We start from the raw sequence: 23,517 nt of genomic DNA on the forward strand, positions 1-23,517 counted from the left end.
AGATGCAGTCTGAGATGCACTGTATTTTGTGCCAGTTAAGGCTTAGAAATACCGGTGAAGAAAAAAAACAAAAAAATTCAACACGGACTAATCTATTTATATGAATATAATGTGTATTTTCTGATCTATTTGTATGAATATAATGTGTATTTTCTGATGGTATATAATGACTGTATTACATAACTGTGTAATAAACGTATTAGCTTGAAATGAATGGGGCTATCAAATGTGAGTAAATAAATGATTTGGTCATAATAGGCAGAAGGGGCAATATTATTCTTCTACAACTGGAAAGTGTCTGGGTTTAACAGGGCAGAGGACAGTGAATGTGCTTGTGTCACTTGGTTTATAGCTGTCAAAATGTTGCGGCAAGATTCGGACCGCTTACTGAACCATTCAGGGACAAGCGAGGCTTCAGACATCATCTATAACGTCATTGATCTATCACCTTCACATTAGATGATGAATGACAACATGCAAGTATATTACACACTTGAATGGGGAAAATAATACTGTGGGAACATTAATTCAAGACACATGAACATTTGTTTCATCGACTAGCCATCATGTCAATCCAAACCCGTATGACTTTCTTTCTTCTGCACACACTGGCACCCAAACAACATTGATCAAAACATCTGAGACATTTCTCAAAATATCTTATTTTGTGTTCCACAGCATTAACAGCTTAATGTGATGTAACCAGCTAGTTAAAAAATGTCCACTTCTGACAAATCATGTGATCAAAAACGATAATAATGTGTTCAATACTAAACCCAGAGGTTCAGTGATTTCACTTCAGTTGCAATGAATATGTGCTCTTCGTCATTAAAGTGAAATAACCTTTAATATAAACATCAGAGCCCGATAAAAATAGCCATTTTAGAATAAAAATATCATATGGTACTTGGAGGGTTTTGCATCTGAACTCGTCACATATTGGTTGACAAACGTATAGTAACACAGTCCATGTCCTTTATTAAATAATAACTGACTTGAAAAGAAAGTAGTGTATGATGTGCCCATTTTAAAAGGTTATCTTCATTTTATTCATACATTACAACATATAAATGATATAGAGATTGTTGTTGTTATTGACAGATTCTTTCACCTGAAGTTGCCTGTTGCTCTGCTTGTATTCTTGATGATGCTGGACATCAGGGCACACGGTCTAAAGTTTGGCCAGAGGGTCTGTTTGCTGAGCTGGTTTCTGTTTTGAGGTATTTGTGCGAAACGGCTGAAATGAGGTTTATTAATACAAATACAAACACAAAACTGAAACAAAACTCAGCCATAAATGATCTTTGTGCACATAACAACTCAAAGCATGTCAAACTATTACTGTTAAATCATACCTAGTCCACTTCTTTAATCTTGTTACAGGCCCTTAGATTCACCTTACTTTTACTTGTTTAGCATAATTGAAGAAATACCTTAATGTGACGTAAGACACAAATGTCTAGTTCTGATAAATCACATGATCAGTAACAGTAATGCTGCCTGCCGCTGTCAGAGATTTTGCCTTATGTTTTTATTTTTGGCCACTAGAGGTCCCCCTAGGACTCATGGCTACACAAGTGCCTTTTGGTTAACTGTGTTATTGATTTCACCTGTGTCTCGTTTTGTGCTAAGTATTTAAGCTGGTCTGGTACTCTCCATCCGTGCTTGGTTATTGTTGGTTCTTAGCCTGTGACTGCCAGAAGTCTGCTATTGCTCTAAAGAACTTTATTTTGTGTTTTTGGATTGTTCCAGAATTTAATTTCTTAATGTTATTCAAACCTGTTCCTGAGTTTCTGGAAGAAAGTCTTTTTAATAAACTTATTTTTTGAAAGACCAGTGCATACCCCTCCTGTGGTCAAGCGGTGGAATCTAGGACTTTCGCACCAAAGACCGTAGTTCTAATCCCGGCCGTGACAGAATAACCAAGCCACATAATGAACCCGGAGACGCTTAAATCTCAAGAACTCTTTTCCACAGTTGCACAGCATGAGTCTACAGTTCAGCGCCATGAGACAGCCCTAGCACAGCAGGAGACAATGATGGCTAAACACTCACAGGTGCTCGGCGACCTCATGACTTCGATTCGTCAGATCTTTGACCGTCTGCCCTCCACTCCAGCTGCTGCTGCCCCTGTACCCCTTCCGGAGTCTCAAATGATATCCCCTCTGGCTGAACCTCGCTTACCTCCACCTCAACGCTTCTTGGGTGATCCCCGTGCATGTGATGGGTTCCTGACTCAATGCTCTCTCACATCTACAGCCATCTTCCTTCCCCTCAGATCGGGCCAAGATTGCGTAAGTTATCACCCTCCTCTCTGGTAAGGCTCTCTCCTGGGCAACAGCGGTCTGGAAGGTACAGGCGTCCTGCTGTTCAAGTTATGCTATGTTTGAAGAGGAGTTCAAAAGAGTCTTTGACCACCCTATCGGCCCTCGGCAAGCCTCTAAGAGACTTCTCACCCTTCGACAAGCTAACCGCAGTGCCGCTGAATATGCCATACAGTTTCGGACAGTGGCGGCTGGGAGTGGTTGGAACGACGAGGCCCTCATGGTGAGTTTCCTGAACGGTCTATCTGAGGCGATCAAGGATGACCTGGCTATCAGAGAACCTGCCAGTGATCTCGAGGCACTCATTGACCAAGCAATCAGGCTAGATAATCGCCTGAGGGAAAGAAACCTGCATCGCCAGTCTGTTTCTACACTGTCTGCCAGCCCAGCTCCCCTCCAAATGCTAACGATACCTCAAGATTCTCCTGAGCCCATGCAGTTGGGCAGGGCTCGACTGTCTCCTTCAGAGCGAGACCGTCGCTTCAGAGAGCGCGTTGCTGTCTATATTGTGGAATGCAGGGTCATTTTCGCTCAGCCTGTCCCGAGCTCTCGGGAAACGCCAAATCCCGCACAGGCAAGGAAGGACTGTAACGGGAGTAACACGCGCTGCTTCACCTTCCAACGCCGGGTTGCTACTTCCCATCATACTCACTTGGGGAGACAATAAACATCAACTCCAGGCCTTGATTGATTCCGGAGCAGCCGGGAACTTCCTGGATATTTCCCTTGCCAAGAGTCTTCTTATCCCTACCAATTTCCTCCCTGCCCCTCTGACTGTAACAGCCTTAGATGGAAGACCGTTAGCACCTGGGAGAGTAACCCACATCACCTCTTCCCTTAGTCTTTCCATTTACCAGCACCAGGAGAAAGTGTGCTTTCACATAATTCAGTCTCCAGAGTTTCCTGTTATCCTCGGTCACCCCTGGCTCCTCCAGCATAACCCACACTTTGATTGGCCCACTGGCACAGTTCTCAGTTGGGGTTCCACCTGTCAGGCTACATGCTTAGCTACATGCTCCCCTGATCCTGTTCTCGAGTCTCAGGAACCTTTAGACCTGTTTTAAATACCTACTCAGTATCACCACCTTAAGCCGGTGTTCAGCAAGAGGAAAGCCACTTCCTTACCGCCTCACTGCTCTTATGACTGCATCATTGAGCTACTCCCTGGAACCGTTCCCCCCAGAGGTCGTATATTCTCTTTGTCTCCCCCTGAACAAACTGCTATGGACAAGTACATTGTCGAATCCCTTTCAGCAGGAATAATCCGTCCTTCCACCTCTCCGGCTGGAGCGGGCTTCTTTGTTGGGAAAAAGGATGGAGGACTTCGGCCATGTATTGATTACAGGGGCCTTAATAAGATGACTGTTCGAAACCGCTATCCCTTGCCATTAATTAGCACTGCCTTTGAAATTCTGCAAGAAGCCAACATCTTCACTAAGCTTGACTTGCATAATGCCTACCATCTTGTGCGTATTAAACAAGGAGATGAGTGGAATACTGCCTTCAACACCCCCACTGGACACTATGAATACTTAGTCATGCCTTTCGGTCTTACAAATGCTCCTGCAGTCTTTCAAGCTCTCATTAATGATGTTCTCAGAGACATGCTCAACCAATTTGTTTTTGTCTACTTGGATGATATACTAATCTTCTCGAGTTCCCTCCAAGAGCATGTGAAACATGTCAGTATGGTTCTCAGACGCCTTCTGGATAACCACCTTTATGTCAAACCTGAGAAATGTGCGTTTCATGTGACTAAGGTCCAGTTCCTGGGGTTCATCATCCAGCCTGGCCAAATACATATGGACCCTCAAAAGGTTAAAGCAGTTTTGGATTGGCCTACTCCCTCGTCTGTTAAAGAGGTACAGCGTTTTCTTGGCTTTGCCAACTTTTATCGCAAGTTCATCCTGAACTTCAGTACAGTAGTGGCACCTTTAACAGCCCTCACTAAGGGAAAAGCAGCCAGCTTTTGTTGGGGGTCTGAAACTGAGTTGGCCTTCAACAAACTAAAACGCCAGTTCATCACCGCACCGGTCCTTATTCAACCCAACCCAGATATTCCCTTCATTGTGGAGGTTGATGCCTCAGACGTTGGGGTTGGAGCAGTGCTGTCCCAAAGGGGGGAGGACAACAAGCTGCATCCTTGTGCATTCCTTTCCCACCGCCTTAAACCGACTGAGAGTAACTATCATGTGGGGGATCGAGAGCTACTGGCAGTTAAGCTAGCGCTTGAGGAGTGGAGGCATTGGCTTGAGGGGGCCAAACACCCATTTCAAGTGCTTACAGACCACAAGAACTTAGAATACATTCAGCAAGCTAAGCGACTCAACCCCCGACAGGCACATTGGTCCTTATTCTTCAACAGATTCCAGTTCATCTTGTCTTACCGCCCTGGCTCCAAGAACCTTAAACCTGATGCATTGTCCCGAGTATATGTAAGCACTCCTCATGAAGATTCAGTTACGCCAATTATCCAGAGTTCCAAGGTAATAGCTCATATCAGGTGGGAGCTAGAAAATACTGTAAAACAAGCTCAGGCCCGAGAACCTGACCCAGGAGGAGGGACAACCAACTGTTTGTTTGTCCCGAAAGCTGTCCGCTCCCAGGTCCTTCAGTGGGGCCACTCCTCCTGCCTCACCTGTCATCCGGGCACTGCTCGCACCCTTGAGTTCCTCCAGAGACGGTTTTGGTGGCCAACTATCAAGAAGGATGTCACAACATTTGTAAAAGCCTGTCCCACATGCAACCAAGGTAAAGTCCCTCATCGTGCACCCCAGGGGCTACTGCATCCTCTTACCATTCCACACAGACCATGGTCCCATCTTTCCATGGATTTTATTACTGGACTTCCATTATCACAGGGCAACACCACTATCATGGTCATAGTGGATAGGTTCTCCAAGGCGGCACGATTTATTGCCTTGCCCAAACTGCCCACTGCAAAGGAGACTGCTGAATTGGTTGTCAACCATGTCTTTTGCGTCTTTGGCTCCCCACAAGACATTGTCTCTGATCGAGGGCCCAATTTTCCTCCCGGTTCTGGCGGGCATTTTGTCAATCTCTGGGGGCTACAGTGAGTCTATCTTCTGGGTTCCACCCAGAGTCCAATGGGCAAACGGAGAGGCTAAACCAAGATCTGGAAACTACTCTAAGGTGTATGTCAGCTAACAACCCATCTTCTTGGTCTTCCTTCATCAAATGGGCAGAATATGCGCACAACTCCCTTCGCTCCTCGGCTACGGGCATGTCTCCTTTTGAGTGCCAGTTCGGGTATCCTCCTCCACTATTTCCTGAACAAGAAGTAGAGGTCGCAGTTCCCTCCATGCAACAGTTCGTCAAGCGTTGCCGCCAGACATGGAAGAAGGTCAGACTTAAGCTCCTTAAAGTCTCCCAGCAGTACCAGCAGCAGGCTAATCGAAGACGTCGACCTGCCCCACCTCTGCGCCCTGGACAAAGAGTCTGGCTGTCCACAAAGAACTTTCCCTTGCGGGTGGAGTCCCGTAAACTTTCTCAGAGGTTCATCGGACCCTTCAAGATTGCCAGGAAAGTGAACCCAGTTACTTATAGGTTATACTTACCTAGGTCTTTAAGGATAAATCCCACGTTTCATGTCTCGCTGTTAAAACCAGTCTTGTCTTCTCCATTTCTTGCGACAGGTAAACCTCCCCCTCCTCGTATCATTGGTGGCCAGCCAGCCTACACAGTCCACCGGATACTGGATGTCCGTCAAGTACGTGGGTCCCGGCAGTATCTGGTGGATTGGGAGGGCTATGGCCCTGAGGAGCGCTCCTGGGTCCCTGTCAGGGACATCTTAGACCAGAAACTAATCCGAGAATTTCATGCTTCCAAGCCCAGTCGTCCTGTAGGGAACGTCAGGAGCCGTTCCTAGAGGAGGGGGTCCTGTCAGAGATTTTGCCTTATGTTTTTATTTTTGGCCACTAGAGGTCCCCCTAGGACTCATGGCTACACAAGTGCCTTTTGGTTAACTGTTATTGATTTCACCTGTGTCTCGTTTTGTGCTAAGTATTTAAGCTGGTCTGGTACTCTCCATCCTTGCTTGGTTATTGTTGGTTCTTAGCCTGTGACTGCCAGAAGTCTGCTATTGCTCTAAAGAACTTTATTTTGTGTTTTTGGATTGTTCCAGAATTTAATTTCTTAATGTTATTCAAACCTGTTTCTGTTTTTCGTGAGTAACAGGAAGAAAGTCTTTTTGCCCTTTTTTCCTTTTGTTGTTAATAAACTTATTTTTTGAAAGACCAGTGCAACGTGTGACTATTGGGTTCATACCCCTCCTGTGGTCAAGCGGTGGAATCTAGGACTTTCGCACCAAAGACCCTAGTTCTAATCCCGGCCGTGACAGCCGCAATATATTGATCAACAAACATAGCATAGTTCACGTCCTTACTTAAACAATGATTGACTGAAAAGTAACTAGTCTATAAGGGCTGTACAAGTCAAGTCAGCTTTATTTATATAGCGCTTTTTACAATTTTAAGATGTACAATATCTTAAAATGATCAAAATATTGTTTATTTCGCAATGGTTTGAAATTTTAATGAACAAAATGCACATCCACAATGTGAGAATACTAGACCAATACCAATTTAAGATTTACATATTATTGTAATATTTTTAACCATTTAATGTCCTTGATTGGATAATGATTGACAGATGACTGATTTATAATCACATCCAGAAGCTCTGTGCACAGTATACTTGTCAAAGCTCCAACATGCAGGTTAAAAAAGCAGGTCTTTTATTTTGTCTTTTTCTCTTCTCAGGTAAGCCTTTTAAAATGTTCTTTTATTATTTGTCCTTTTCTGTTATTTTTCATATGAGTGTAAACTAAATGGTTGAAATAAGATGAATTTTTATGATTAATGATGCTCATTTTATCTGGATGTGAATAATATGATTAATTATGTTCCCTCCAGTTTTCCTAATGGACTACGCTGAAAGTACAGGTAACATGATGTTTGATGAAGTCTTACTGAAGGAATTTACAGTATGACTTACTTTCTTCTGCACACCAAAGAAAATATTTTGAAAAAAACTGGCACCCAAACAACATTGATCAAAACATCTGAGACATTTCTCAAAATATCTCATTTTGTGTTCCACAGCATTAACAGCTTAATGTGATGTAATCAGCTAGTTAAAAAATGTCCACTTCTGACAAATCATGTGATCAAAAACGATAATAATGTGAAAAATGTCCATTCACATGATTTTAATTTCTTAACATTCAATACTTCATTTACATTTAATAAAAAGAGTTTATGGTAATATTTAAGGCACATAGCAGCAACCACTCATATATCCAGTCAATTTCCTGAATCACCATAAGTAACTAAATAAATGATGTAAACAATGCTATAGAAGAAAAGGCTTTGGCAGAAATGACCCATAAAGAAGTTATAACATCTGGAAAAAGTTCTGTTTAAAAAACACTGTTAAGATGTGGAGTACATATTTTAAGACATTAAAGGCTTTTATTTGACCAAAAACATAAGCTAAAACATAAGATATTTGCGACCATGCACTAATTTTCACATTTACATTTAGTCATGTAGCAGACGCTTTTATCCAAAGCGACCACAATGACTTACAAACTAATATATATATTTTTTTTTCTTTTGATCTTGACTAAATAAAATGTATCGCTTACACTAGTCATTTCAAAATTGCAATGGTCTCTGTAAACCACTGATTGAAACATTTACAGTCACTTACTCACTTATTTACATTTTTATACAATATTCTACATTTAAAAAAGAAGAAAAATCATCAAAATGATGGAATAATGCAAATATGGGAATTCGGGTAAATATTTTTTTTGATCTGCTTAGAATTTGCAGAATGTTTTCTTCTCATTTTATCAATGAGTTCTCATCCAGCTGGGCTCTTCTAGGCTGCTTTTTCTTAACTGTTCAATCAAAGGTCTCCATTTCAAACACATTGGTATTGTGTGTTGTTATTTATTTGTCGTCACGGAATATCTAAATTAGTGTTGTAAACAACAAGAAAGTTAAACATGCAACTAGTATATACAAAAAATAAGACTCACATTGACTCGCTCATATCTCATACTCTTGAATCTGCTCTTGTATACGTGCAGAAGATTGTATGTACAGCAGAGGAGAAGACTACAGAGGCAAGATCTCCATCACTGTGAGTGGACACACCTGCCAACGCTGGGACTTTGATAGACAAAATGCGTTCAAGCCATCATTGTGAGAAACTAGCACTTACTTACTGAACTATTGAAATGAAATATTTTCCACTTACACTAAATGCTTGTTTTGTAGGTACCCTGAGAAGAACTTGGAGGAGAACTATTGCAGGAACCCTGATGGAGAGCCCAGACCCTGGTGCTATACCCCATATCCATCCAAACACTGGGAGTTCTGCTCTATTCCTCGATGCAGTAAGATTCACTTCTGTCAGCTTGAGATCCCTTAGTGAAATATTCAGCACATCAATTATTGATCATCTTTTTCTTGTATGAACTACAATAATAACAGAACACTTCTGTATAACTGGAGAGGGAAGCTCTTACAGGGGAACTATTTCTGTGACCAGAACAGGGAAAACTTGCCAGAAATGGACATCTCAAACTCCTCACAGGCATTCGATAACTCCAGAGAAATATCCATTCAAGTAAACATTAAAGGGTTTAGTTCACCAAAGAACGAACATTCTGTCTTGAGTTACTCTCCCTCAAGTCGTTCCACAACTGCAAGACCTTCGAGTTCGGCACACAAATTAAGATTTTGATGGGGGTCCATGAGCTTTCTGATCGACTCATTAACAGCAACAAAATGTACACTCAAAGCGCAAAAAGTTAAGACACTGTTAAAATAGTTTTGTCTCCAATGCATCCACGAGAGGAAATCTAACGGGCATTCACAAGAGCATGCTTCGTAAGAGATAAAGTACAGTCAGCCAGTGTAGCCAACATGGCAACTTTGTCACTATATTTTTCAAACCCCTTTAGAGACTTATTTTTCAAAAAGCGACTAGCGACAAGCTACTTTCTGAATAAGCCTTGACGACTTAGCGAAACATTCTCCTTCACTTCTACTCAGTACCGATCCTACACGTCTTGGGGCCCCAAGCAAACCTTGTGGGGATCCTTGTCATAGTTAAATTTAGATTAACAAAACTTTATAATAAATAAAAATAAAGCAATTAACACAGTTAAATAAATAAAAACTGAAAGACAAAAAAAACATTAAACTGACAGTTAGAGAACAATTTAGTTAAAAATGTAATTCAAACTTTTATTCCAAAGTAACAGGTGTCTCTAGAAAAACACATCAATAGTTCTCTAAATGTGATGACACAAAACGTACATATTATCATGGGCAAACGAAATACAGTGGATTGCAGTAATGACACCCATATGAACACTGTACAGCTGGTTTTGTGACAAAGTCATTCCTTTAAATGCTATTGAAGATAGAAACGTGCATATTAATGTCACCTTCACATTAGATGATGAATGACAACATGCAAGTATATTACACACTTGAATGGGGAAAATAATACTCTGGGAACATTAATTCAACATAACACATGAACATTTGTTTCATCGACTAGCCATCATGTCAATCCAAACCCGTATGACTTACTTTCTTCTGCACACACTGGCACCCAAACAACATTGATCAAAACATCTGAGACATTTCTCAAAATATCTTATTTTGTGTTCCACAGCATTAACAGCTTAATGTGATGTAACCAGCTAGTTAAAAAATGTCCACTTCTGACAAATCATGTGATCAAAAACGATAATAATGTGTTCAATACTAAACCCAGAGGTTCAGTGATTTCACTTCAGTTGCAATGAATATGTGCTCTTCGTCATTAAAGTGAAATAACCTTTAATATAAACATCAGAGCCTGATAAAAATAGCCATTTTAGAATAAAAATATCATATGGTACTTGGAGGGTTTTGCATCTGAACTCGTCACATATTGGTTGACAAACGTATAGTAACACAGTCCATGTCCTTTATTAAATAATAACTGACTTGAAAAGAAAGTAGTGTATGATGTGCCCATTTTAAAAGGTTATCTTCATTTTATTCATACATTACAACATATAAATGATATAGAGATTGTTGTTGTTATCGACAGATTCTTTCACCTGAAGTTGCCCGTTGCTCTGCTTGTATTCTTGATGATGCTGGACATCAGGGCACACGGTCTAAAGTTTGGCCAGAGGGTCTGTTTGCTGAGCTGGTTTCTGTTTTGAGGTATTTCTGCGAAACGGCTGAAATGAGGTTTATTAATACAAATACAAACACAAAACTGAAACAAAACTCAGCCATAAATGATCTTTGTGCACATAACAACTCAAAGCATGTCAAACTATTACTGTTAAATCATACCTAGTCCACTTCTTTAATCTTGTTACAGGCCCTTAGATTCACCTTACTTTTACTTGTTTAGCATAATTGAAGAAATACCTTAATGTGACGTAAGACACAAATGTCTAGTTCTGATAAATCACATGATCAGTAACAGTAATGCTGCCGCAATATATTGATCAACAAACATTGCACAGTTCATGTCCTTGCTTAAACAATGATTGACTGAAAAGTAACTAGTCTATAAGGGCTGTACAATATCTTAAAATTATCAAAATATTGTTTATTTCGCAATGGTTTAAAATTTGAATGAACAAAATGCACATCCACAATGTGAGAATACTAGACCAATACCAATTTAAGATTTATATATTAATGTAATATTTGTAACCATTTAATGTCCTTGATTGGATAATGATTGATAGATGACTGATTTATAATCACATCCAGAAGCTCTGTGCACAGTATACTTGTCAAAGCTCCAACATGCAGGGTCAAAAAGCAGGTCTTTTATTTTGTCTTTTTCTCTTCTCAGGTAAGCCTTTTAAAATGTTCTTTTATTATTTGTCCTTTTCTGTTATTTTTCATATGAGTGTAAACTAAATGGTTGAAATAAGATGAATTTTTATGATTAATGATGCTCATTTTATCTGGATGTGAATAATATGATTAATTATGTTCCCTCCAGTTTTCCTAATGGACTACGCTGAAAGTACAGGTAACATGATGTTTGATGAAGTCTTACTGAAGGAATTTACAGTATGACTTACTTTCTTCTGCACACCAAAGAAAATATTTTGAAAAACACTGGCACCCAAACAACATTGATCAAAACATCTGAGACATTTCTCAAAATATCTCATTTTGTGTTCCAGAGCATTAACAGCTTAATGTGATGTAATCAGCTAGTTAAAAAATGTCCACTTCTGACAAATCATGTGATCAAAAACGATAATAATGTGAAAAATGTCCATTCACATGATTTTAATTTCTTAACATTCAATACTTCATTTACATTTAATAAAAAGAGTTTATGGTAATATTTAAGGCACATAGCAGCAATCACTCATATATCCAGTCAATTTCCTGAATCACCATAAGTAACTAAATAAATGATGTAAACAATGCTATAGAAGAACAGGCTTTGGCAGAAATGACCCATAAAGAAGTTATAACATCTGGAAAAAGTTCTGTTTAAAAAACACTGTTAAGATGTGGAGTACATATTTTAAGACATTAAAGGCTTTTATTTGACCAAAAACATAAGCTAAAACATAAGATATTTGCGACCATGCACTAATTTTCACATTTACATTTAGTCATGTAGCAGACGCTTTTATCCAAAGCGACCACAATGACTTACAAACTAATATATATATTTTTTTTTCTTTTGATCTTGACTAAATAAAATGTATCGCTTACACTAGTCATTTCAAAATTGCAATGGTCTCTGTAAACCACTGATTGAAACATTTACAGTCACTTACTCACTTATTTACATTTTTATACAATATTCTACATTTAAAAAAGAAGAAAAATCATCAAAATGATGGAATAATGCAAATATGGGAATTCGGGTAAATATTTTTTTTGATCTGCTTAGAATTTGCAGAATGTTTTCTTCTCATTTTATCAATGAGTTCTCATCCAGCTGGGCGCTTTTTCTTAACTGTTCAATCAAAGTCCTCCATTTCAAACACATTGTTATTGTGTGTTGTTATTTATTTGTCGTCACGGAATATCTAAATTAGTGTTGTATACAACAAGAAAGTTAAACATGCAACTAGTATATACAAAAAATAAGACTCACATTGACTCGCTCATATCTCATACTCTTGAATCTGCTCTTGTATACGTGCGGAAGATTGTATGTACAGCAGAGGAGAAGACTACAGAGGCAAGATCTCCATCACTGAGAGTGGACAGACCTGCCAACGCTGGGACTTTGATAGACAAAATGCGTTCAAACCATCACTGTGAGAAACTAGCACTTACTTACTGAACTATTGAAATGAAATATTTTCCACTTACACTAAATGTTTGTTTTGTAGGTACCCTGAGAAGAACTTGGAGGAGAACTATTGCAGGAACCCTGATGGAGAGCCCAGACCCTGGTGCTATACCCCATATCCATCCAAACGCTGGGAGTTCTGCTCTATTCCTCGATGCAGTAAGATTCACTTCTGTCAGCTTGAGATCCCTTAGTGAAATATTCAGCACATCAATTATTGATCATCTTTTTCTTGTATTAACTACAATAATAGCAGAACACTTCTGTATAACTGGAGAGGGAAGCTCTTACAGGGGAACTATTTCTGTGACCAGAACAGGGAAAACTTGCCAGAAATGGACATCTCAAACTCCTCACAGGCATTCGAAAACTCCAGAGAATTATCCATTCAAGTAAGCATTAAAGGGTTTAGTTTACCAAAGAACGAACATTCTGTCTTGAGTTACTCTCCCTCAAGTCGTTCCACAACTGCAAGACCTTCGACTTCGGCACACAAATTAAGATTTTGATGGGGGTCCATGAGCTTTCTGATCGACTCATTAACAGCAACAAAATGTACACTCAAAGCGCAAAAAGTTAAGACACTGTTAAAATAGTTTTGTCTCCAATGCATCCACGAGAGGAAATCTAACGGGCATTCACAAGAGCATGCTTCGTAAGAGATAAAGTACAGTCAGCCAGTGTAGCCAACATGGCAACTTTGTCACTATATTTTTCAAACCCCTTTAGAGACTTATTTTTCAAAAAGCGACTAGCGACAAGCTACTTTCTGAATAAGCCTTGACGACTTAGCGAAACATTCTCCTTCACTTCTACTCAGTACCGATCCTACACGTCTTGGGGCCCCAAGCAAACCTTGTGGGGATCCTTGTCATAGTTAAATTTAGATTAACAAAACTTTATAATAAATAAAAATAATAAAGTAAATAACACAGTTAAATAAATAAAAACTGAAAGACAAAAAAAACATTGGAATAAAAGTTTGAACTAAATTGTTCTCTAACTGTCAGTTTAAAGTAACACGTGACTCTAGAAAAACACATCAATAGTTCTCTAAATGCGATGACACAAAACGTACATATTATCATGGGAAAACGAAATACAGTGGATTGCAGTAATGACACCCATATGAACACTGTACAGCTGGTTTTGTGACAAAGTCATTCCTTTAAATGCTATTGAAGATAGAAACGTGCATATTAATGTGTAGTCTTTGTAACTTTGGAGACGGTCCCTAAATTCAGACTATCGAACGTCAAACCAATTTATGCTAGTGGAGAAATACTGGATTTCAAAATCAGTATTTGCATAATATGGCAAAACTAAAGAAGACTTTGAAAATAGTACAACACAACACGTTTTTTCCAGCGACAGACGGTTAGCTCCGTTTTGTAGCCTTAACGTGCATCATCACATCACACGCATGTCATCCCCTGCTGCGCAATGTCCGAGACCGAGTGTGTCAAAGTAATTAAATAAATGAAGTATTGAAAAGGACATTTCCAAATTAATCGTGTAAAGTTGAATCCACAAGTAAAAAAGATAGCGTATAGTGATTATTACCCGATTATTAACTGTAACAAAGATCCATAGAAGGAAGGAGACGGGAACGTGACAACATTTAATTACACAAACAAACAAACAAACTTAAAATGCCGGCAGCTGCCATACAAACAGTTCAACAACACATAATGCCCAGGCCTGGTCCTCTCTCGTCATACTCTCCTGTCGCTTGTCCTTTTATGCTTCCGAAGCTCCTCCATGAGAGATGAGAGACTGGTGCAACGCGCAGCTGACGCTCATCATCACTAACCTTTTGATTTAATTGTTTTAAATCATCTTTTTCCAGAGGTCTTGAAGAGAACTACTGCAGGAGCCCTGATAATGACAGAACACCCTGGTGTCACACCACAGACCCTGAGACCGGGTGGGAATACTGCGATGTGCCCAAATGTGGTCTGTATTAAAGGAAATAAAATAACATTCGAAACAGTATATAATATATGACTATTTCTGTCCAATCAGGTGATCTGAAATGTGGACAACCAGCAAGAGAACCTAAAAGTTGCTTGTGGCGTGTTGTTGGGGGATGTGTTTCTGAACCACACTCCTGGCCTTGGCAGATCAGTCTTAGAAAAGGGTACATACATTTCACTCTTGTGTCTCTGTGCTTAATATTGTTACATATTAATTTACATAACATGCTACAAACAACATCTCTGGTTCTAGACTGTTTAAAAAATGTATTTAATCCAGTAATCTGACGACAATTAGTAATTTTTTTGCATCAATAGGCCTTAAAATTTGATTGAATTCATTTTGTGAAATACATGGTATTACTGCAGTTTTTTTGTTTTCATAAAATATATATTGTGACATTAAAATTAAATAGGGATATACAAGTAGACGGTTTCAAAGGACACACGCGCCTGTGCTGAAGTTAGCTTTCGGTCTGTGTTTGTTGATTGGTCCGGTCTATATTCATTTATATTATTATATATTATTTTTTGTTAATAATGATAATAATTTGTTGAATTTTGTTGTGTTCATTTTATTAAACAAATAATTGGTTAAATAGGTTGTGTAACTTCCGTATGGGACATTGACATCTAGCAGTTGAATTTGGTATCGGAGTCTAAATTCAGAATATTGTTGGCAAGTTTAGCTAAGTATTTATTTTGCTTGTTATCAGAAATAATCCACAGGAACTCTATTCTTTGCAGATGTGTATCAGAAGTCACTTTCGGGCCACAAAAGTGTGCATGTGCCGTAACCTTTGTTTATGTTGTTGCTTTGAAACCATCTATTCAAATGAAATGTGAATTACGTCCTGTGAACTACACCAGTGACTTTCAGCTAGAGGAAAGATTTGACCACTTAACTGTTTTCTGTCATAGTCCTGAGAAATTTCATTGGTGTGGTGGAACTCTGATTAATCCGCAGTGGGTCCTCACCGCAGTCCATTGCCTTGAGGAGTAAGTGACCATTTTTAAATATCATTATTTTGCTGTTTGAAAGTATATAAATGCTAAGATTTAAAAAAAGCTGGGAGTTTTGGAAGTTCAGCAAATTATGAAATGTTAACCTACCATTACACAGGTCTGCGAGTCCATCTATTTACAAGATCTTCCTTGGAATCCACACAAAACATGGGTCTGAATCCTCCAAGCAGGAACGAGATGTTTTTAAAATGGTTAAGGAACCGTCTGGAGCTGACATTGCACTTCTCAAGCTAGACAGGTAAGAGAGTTCACTGTTATCTGTTGTTGATGTCAGTAACGAAGTGGAATGTTGATCTTGCAGTTCAAAAAATGTCTCAGACAAAGAAGGTTTCAGGTGTCAAAGAGATTTCTTATTTGTTTGTGCCGAACAAAGTGAGATTTTCCCAAAAGCATCAGAAAACCCAGTGTTTTCCATCATATATTTATAGTCAAAATTCTGTCAGGTGACTCTCTCTGAAACCAATCAGGTAAATTCCCGTTATCTCTTATTTTTTATTACCCAATGCTTTCCGTCTGCCCCCAATAGTTTCTAGGCATCAAGGTACGCATCTAATAGTGGTATGCTGGCCTGTATATAATTTTTAAATACATTTGCATACAATGGTTACCACACAAGACCTCCAAACAAGCCATGGTCACCATATGAGACCACCAAACACCATACTAGACCACCAAACATGGTCACCACATGAGACCACCAAACACCATACTAGACCACCAAACATGGTCACCACACGAGACCTCCAAACAAGCCATGGTCACCATATGAGACCACCAAACACCATACTAGACCACCAAACATGGTCACCATATGAGACCACCAAACACCATACTAGACCACCAAACATGGTCACCATATGAGACCACCAAACAAAGTTACATTCAAACAGTGGAAAGTCCCCAGGTTTCAGAGAGCACAGCATGTCTCAAACTTTAGGCCTCTAAAACATCACTGGCTTTTACAGTTACATTGTGTTCAAATGTGCTTTGCCTTTTATCAATCTTAAAGTTATATAAAGTGCATTTATGTAAACAATCATTGATCAAATATATGAATTGTAACATTAAATCATTGAAACATTCCAATAAACCCATGTGTATTAATTCATCTTTAGTAAAGTGTGATTTCAGATTATCCCAGTGATGCACCTATGTTTGTTAGGTATTACTTCGGTGTATAATAACTGTGGTGAATAATAGTGCCCAGTGCATGTAACATTTATGGAATATGTGTGAGAAATTTCACAATAGTATGTAGTCATTGCAAATTATAACGAACATTGATAAAGGTACCTGTCAAATGTCATATCTTGGATGATAAAAGTTTCTCCAAGTCGAGCTTAAAGGGATACTTCACCCAAAAATGAAAGTTCTGTCATCATTTACTCGCCTTCGAGTTGAACATGCATACATTTCTTTGTTCTGATGACCACAGAGACAGATATTTGGAAGAATGCTTGCAACCAGACAGATTATGGCCCCCCTGGACTACTTTTGCCAAATTCAGAGCAAAACACTGTGTCTGAACTGGGCCGCAAGCGGTTATTTTTAATGACATCATGAAGGCAAACTCACAAAAAAGTGTCTAATTTTAGGCCTGCAGTAATAAATGATCTGGTTTCGCTTGCCTGTCTTCCTGAAAAGAACTACATTGTACCAGATGGCACTGAATGCTTTACGACCGGCTGGGGAGACACAAGGGGTATGTGATTTTACAAGCCAAACAGATTCTTTACTTACACACATTTGATATAAACACATTTATATTTCAGTTTACTTAAATAATTATACTGTAGTTTCAAGCTTTTCTGTTCTTCAGGAACTGGTGGAGAGGGTTACCTGAAAGAAGCCGGCATACCAATAATTGAGAATAAAATCTGCAACAGACCGTCGTTTTTGAATGGCCTCATAAAGGATCACGAGATGTGCGCTGGATACAAAGATGGCGGAAGAGACAGCTGTCAGGTCAGAAACATGCACCAAATTCTATATCCTACAAATGCGGTGCAATGTTACGCCTCATGTGCATTTTGTTCTCACAAATTTAGGGTGACAGCGGCGGACCTCTCGTCTGCAAAGCACAGAACAAGTTTGTTCTTCAAGGAGTGACATCATGGGGTGACGATTGTGCTCTAGCCATGAAACCTGGAGTGTACGTCCGCGTCTCTAAGTTTGTCGGCTGGATTGAACAAACCCTGAAAGAAAACTGATTCATATTTAACACAAATGCTTGCTGTACTGTGGAATTTAAATGTACAACTAAAATAAAGTGTTTATGCATATTGTATATGCCTAAATATGCACACGTCAAGGTTCACATGTGCCAGATAAGCTTCGGTTATGTCCGTTGTACAAGAATTTTTAAAAGACTCTGTTACGAACCCCCTTTAGGTCTAGGACTAAATGAGATTGTAACAAAGAAGATTTAAATAAACTGACGGTCACTCAATCCCCTGATTCCGAAGGCACAAAATAGAACACATGCTTGTGCAAAATAGTTGGTTTTTATTTTGCAACCAGTAGGAAGAATTCCTTCAGGAGAGGGCAAGGCCAACACAAAAAACAAAACAATCTAACTTCCCAAGTAAGATTTAAATAACCTGTATCAAAAAGAAAAAAGAAATAAACAACAAAGACTAACCTTCCTCCTTGACTAAACAAAAACATTGACAAAAATAAGGTTCAAACAAAAGGGCACCCTCTCCCTACCTCTTCCCACAATTCTTTACAAATAAAGTATTTACATAAGTTACAAACACGCAACAAAATAATACTTAATTAATTAGCTCACAATTTTAGTCACTACTAAAGATTGCTTACTCCCTCTTTCACCACCTTGAGAGAAGTAACCACACTTGGCTACCCACAAACTCTACACAAGAAACTAGTTCGGAATCAGGACAAAGAGTGAAGCGTGTTATCCGTCAGTTCCCTCAGCATTTCTTCTTCTTTTCTTATGAATGCTTCAGTCCTTCAATGAGCATCAGCTGCTGCACAATCAGCCGTCCCAAGCTGAATGAGAAAACACAAAATACACAGCAACCACACAATACATCCACTAGGTGAAACCTATCCCCAATATAAATACACACATTGTAAATACATCCACAGGACGTAACACCCCCACCACTAAGAATGCAATTAAGGACAGAAAACAATACTATCCTATATCCTAGAAAGGGCATCTGCCATAACATTCTCCACCCCTTTCTTGTGTCGAATATCCAAATTGTATTCTTGCAGAATGAGAGACCATCGCAGCAGTCGCTGATTTGCCCCTGCCATCCGTGAAAGGAACACCAAGGGGTTATGGTCAGTGTACACTATAATAGGAGAAATGCTATTTCCCAAATACACATCAAAATGTTTAAGGGCTAATAAAAGTGCCAAAGCCTCCTTTTCAATTACACTGTAATTCCTTTGAGCTCCAATAAACTTTCTAGAAAAATAAGAGACAGGGTGTTCAACACATGCTTGATCTTGTAATAATACTGCTCCTGCTCCATTGTCGCTTGCATCCACCTGCAATTTAAAAGATCTATTAAAATCAGGAGCTGAGAGCACAGGTGCTTGACACAGGAGATCTTTCGCTGCTTCAAAGGCAAGTTGACAGCTTGAAGACCACACAAACTCTCGCTTGGTACTCAGGAGATCTGTCAATGGACAAACTAAAGTAGAAAAATTAGGGCAAAAAGCTCTATAGTAACCACTCATTCCCAAAAAACGTCTCAATTCACGTTTATTTGATGGAACAGGAAACTGGAGAATAGCTTCTATTTTAGCATCAACTGGTTTGACTAGACCCTGTCCAACCTGCTTGCCCAAGTAAGTGATGGTACCTTAAGCAAACTCACACTTTGCCAAGTTTAGTGTTAGTGAAGCAGTCTCCAGACGTGTAAAAACTTCCTTAAGAGTCCCTAAATGTTGCACCCAATTATTTGAATGTATCACAATATCATCTAGATACACCTCACAGTCGGGCACCCCGGAAAGAACTTGATGCATCATCCTCTGAAATGTAGCGGGCGCATTTCTCATTCCGAAAGCCAAGACAGTATACTGTAAGAATCTGTCAGGGGTCACAAATGCAGATATTTCAGAAGCTCGCTCAGTGAGGGGCACCTGCCAATACCCCTTAAGCAGATCCAACTTCGTGACATATCTAGCTGAGCCAACCTTATCTACACAATCCTCAATCCTTGGAAGAGGAAAAGAGTCAGACTTGGTTACATTATTAACTTTACGGTAATCCGTACAGAACCGAAAAGTAGAGTCAGGCTTCGGTACAAGCAGACAAGGAGAGCTCCACGGGCTCTGACTAGGTACAGCCATGCCATGACTTAATAGGTATTCAACCTCCTCTTGCATAACCTCTCTCTTCCGTGGATTTAATCTGTAAGGATGCTGCTTTATTGGTTTCGCATTCTCTACATCAATATCGTGCACACAAACCGTTGTTCTACCGGGCACATCATGAAACAAGGTAGAAAACTTGTGCAGCAGTTCTGTCAAATCATGAGACTGTTCAACAGTGAGATGAGAAAAGATAGCAGGAAGATTTTGTAACACAGCAGAGTTTTGAAGACGAGTAGGAATAACAGAAGAATCACCACTTTGCAATTCAGTCTCCTCCATAGAGATTTTAACCACCTTACTCACAGTAGCAGCACAAGCCACAGGAGAACTAACTTGGTTGGTTTTCTCAAAAGGGTCCCTACACACATAGGCTTTGAGCCGATTTACATGACACACACGACTTTTACATCTTCTGTCTGTTGTTGCCACCACATAATTTGCTTCATTCAACTTTCTTTCAATCAAATATGGGCCAGCAAATTTGGCATGTAAAATGGATCCAGGCATTGGCAACAAAACTAATACCTGATCACCTGGTGAAAAGTCTCGTTTCACACTTTTTGTGTCGAAACGTTCCTTCATTTTCGACTGAGTTACTGACAAATGTAACTTAGCCAGATCTCGGGCTCTACATAACTTCTCATTAATAGCAGTAACGTACTCATCAACAGGCATGGGTTTAATAGATGGACTTAACAGCTGGTCACTCAACAGTTTTAATGGACCACGCAGAGCATGCCCAAAAACAAGTTCAGCTGGGCTGAACCCAAGAGACTCCTGTACAGTTTCTCTTGCAGCAAACATCAGATAAGGAAGGCCTTCAGCCCAGTCTCTACCAGTCTCAATGCAATAACATCTCAACATTGATTTGAGAGTCTGATGGAACCTCTCCAAGGCCCCCTGTGACTCTGGATGATAGGCAGTAGACATCTGATGGCTTACGCCAAGCATTTCTAGGGTTTGTTTAAAAACTTTAGATGTGAAATTCGAGCCTTGATCACTCTGAATGGTCCGTGGTAGACCAAAAGTAGTGCAAAACTTTAGAAGCTCTTTCACCACAGCTTTTGCCTTTAGTGTGCGTAGTGGAATTGCCTCAACAAAACGAGTGGCTGCACACATGATCGTTAAAACATACTGATGACCTGCTTTCGCCTTTGGCAATGGCCCAACGCAGTCTATTATCAACCGCTCAAATGGATCATTCACAATGGGTATAGGGCAGAGTGGGGCGGGAGGAATTTTCTGATTGGGCTTACTTGCCATTTGACAGACATGGCACGATTTACAGAACTTTGCAACAGAGTTTTTAAGTCCAGGCCAAAAAAAATATCTAGAGATTCGGTTATAGGTCTTCGTTATCCCAACATGACCTGATAAAAGGTTGTCATGAGCAAGTTTCAAAACCTGCTGCCGATAGTCAGTCGGCAAAACTATCTGCTGCACCTCTTTCCACCCCAACTCTTCTTGCTGTGGTACCCATTTGCGCATTAGCAGGCCCTCTTCCCAGAAATAATCTACCCCTGGTTTGAAGTCACGAGCACCAACTTTGGAAGCCTTTACACATCTGGCCAAAGAAGGGTCTGCTCTCTGTGCAGCAGCCAAGGAGTCCCTTCCCACCTTCAAGGTTGTCTCTTTAACAACCTTCTCTTCAGAAGGAATAGTACTGTCAAGATCTGGGGGAACAAACAATACACATTCTATAACTTTAGACACATCATCAGCCATAAATGAGTTTGCCAAATCTACAACTTCTTTAAACTTCTTTTCCTGAGCACGAGTAACCACACAAGTAGGAAACACAGAAGGGAACTTCTCAGTCAATTCAACATTTTTAGAGATATCAGGCAGATAAGTCACAATTGGGGCAGGGAAGACACTGCCACCCGCAAGGTCATTCCCAAGAATTAAGTCAACACCTTCCACAGGTAACTGTTCACGCACAGCTAAATTTACAGCCCCAGTTGTAATATCAGATTTCAAATAAACAGCATGAAGTGGCACATTTACACAGCGCATCTCAATCCCACGTATCAGAACGTCGTTTCCGGTGTAGGAAGTTTCAGAAAATGGTAAAACTCCCACGGAAATAAATGACTGAGCTGCTCCTGTATCTCGCAGAATTGTCACAGGTTTAAACTCTGAGTCAAGTGACAATGATACTGTACCCTTAAACAGAAAAGGCTTAAAAGCCTCCTGTCTATCAGCATTGGGGTGTACAGATTCAACAAGAGCGACATTTTTACTCTTTGAAACTCCGCTTTTCTGCTTCCATGCCTTACAGTCTGCAACTAAATGGCTTGGATCAAGGCAAAAGAAACAAACTCGCTTATCAGAACCGCCATTTGATTTACGAGTAGTGTCCCCTTTAAACGGTCGAGTAAAGCGTTGCGTAGTATTGTCTGTATGTAGTACTTGAGTTTTAACACTCGCACCCAATGAAAAGACATTCTTATGCGTCAACACAAATTCGTCTGCCAAAACTGCAGCATCTGCAAGAGAACTGACTTTTCGTTCATTTAGATACACAACAATGTTAGCCGGAATGCAATTCTTAAATTCTTCTAACAAGATTAACTCCTGTAATCCCTCTAGGGATGTAACCTTGCTAGACAGACACCATTTTTCAAAAAGTACCCTTTTCTCTCTCACAAACTCTACATAAGTTTGTTTGACTGTTTTCACATTCGCCCGAAACTTTTGTCGATAGGCCTCAGGGACCAACTCGTATGCCCTTAAAACAGCAGACTTAACGGTTTCATAGTCAAGTGAACCTTCAATAGGTAATGCTGAGCAGACTTCCTGAGCTTTGCCTGTAAGACTACATTGTAACAGCAAAGCCCACATTTCTTTTGGCCACTTCAGTTTACCCGCAATTCTCTCGAATGCAATAAAGTAAGAATCGACCTCAGACTCCCTAAACAGGGGTACAAGACGGATATATCTAGTAACATCAAATGCATCACTTGAAACAGTGCGTGAGAATTCCTCAGTCACGGAACTATCAGACGTATCTACAGGTGAAAATCCTGCACGTGGTAGTGACAATGGCCTCCGGGCCAGACGCTGAGATTCTAAATCCAGTTTACGCATTTCGATATCTCTTTCTACCTGCTTTTCTAGCATACGAAACCGAATCATCTCTGCTTCGCATTCTTGCTTTTTAATCAAAAGTTCCATCTCCTTTAACCTTAAGGCCATCATTGAACCTTCAGGCCCAGAGGTAACCTCTTGACTTCCCTTTTGAGCCATACCACCCTCAGTTTCAACACCCCCGACTCCAGTAGACTGAAACTCAACCACATCGCCATCATCTTCACCTCCAACATCACCTTCATGTTCAGGTAGAATGCCTGCAGTTATTAACTCCTCATAAAGACTTTCTTTAACTAGTTGTTTAGTAGACTCCCTTGGAATCTTTATATCAAAGAATTCAGCAATTAGTATTAAGT

The 23,517-nt window shown here is 39.8% G+C and overlaps 1 protein-coding gene across 2 annotated transcripts; it reads left to right on the forward strand.

Annotated features, from left to right (window-relative positions):
• The first annotated feature begins 10,955 nt into the window (after positions 1-10,955).
• Positions 10,956-18,159, forward strand: LOC306904306 (plasminogen-like). 2 transcript variants are annotated; one of them, XM_079474119.1, is made up of 12 exons: positions 10,956-11,234; positions 11,388-11,417; positions 12,564-12,675; positions 12,751-12,869; positions 12,964-13,102; positions 14,560-14,666; positions 14,736-14,850; positions 15,608-15,685; positions 15,810-15,950; positions 17,308-17,414; positions 17,532-17,677; positions 17,761-18,159. In XM_079474119.1, the coding sequence occupies exons 1-12, from the start codon at positions 11,186-11,188 to the stop codon at positions 17,920-17,922; spliced, it is 1,305 nt and encodes a 434-aa protein (XP_079330245.1). In that variant the 5' UTR covers positions 10,956-11,185; the 3' UTR covers positions 17,923-18,159. The 2 variants fall into 2 exon arrangements, with proteins under 2 accessions (XP_079330245.1, XP_079330246.1); XM_079474120.1 differs by lacking the exons at positions 10,956-11,234; positions 11,388-11,417 and having other exon boundaries at positions 12,345-12,675; positions 12,967-13,102; positions 17,761-18,020.
• The last annotated feature ends 5,358 nt before the right edge of the window (positions 18,160-23,517 follow it).

The sequence above is a fragment of the Barbatula barbatula genome, assembly GCF_947034865.1.
Source record: "Barbatula barbatula genome assembly, chromosome: 15".
Taxonomy (NCBI): Eukaryota; Metazoa; Chordata; class Actinopteri; order Cypriniformes; family Nemacheilidae; genus Barbatula; species Barbatula barbatula.

What these genes read in the sequence shown, in the direction of transcription:
- LOC306904306 (XM_079474119.1), top strand. Translation starts at nt 11,186, where the DNA reads ATGCAGGGTCAAAAAGCAGGTCTTTTATTTTGTCTTTTTCTCTTCTCA. An exon ending in GGACTACGCTGAAAGTACAG is followed by an intron (nt 11,418 to 12,563) that starts GTAACATGATGT and finishes TACGTGCGGAAG; the next exon opens with ATTGTATGTACAGCAGAGGA. An exon ending in AATGCGTTCAAACCATCACT is followed by an intron (nt 12,676 to 12,750) that starts GTGAGAAACTAG and finishes TTTGTTTTGTAG; the next exon opens with GTACCCTGAGAAGAACTTGG.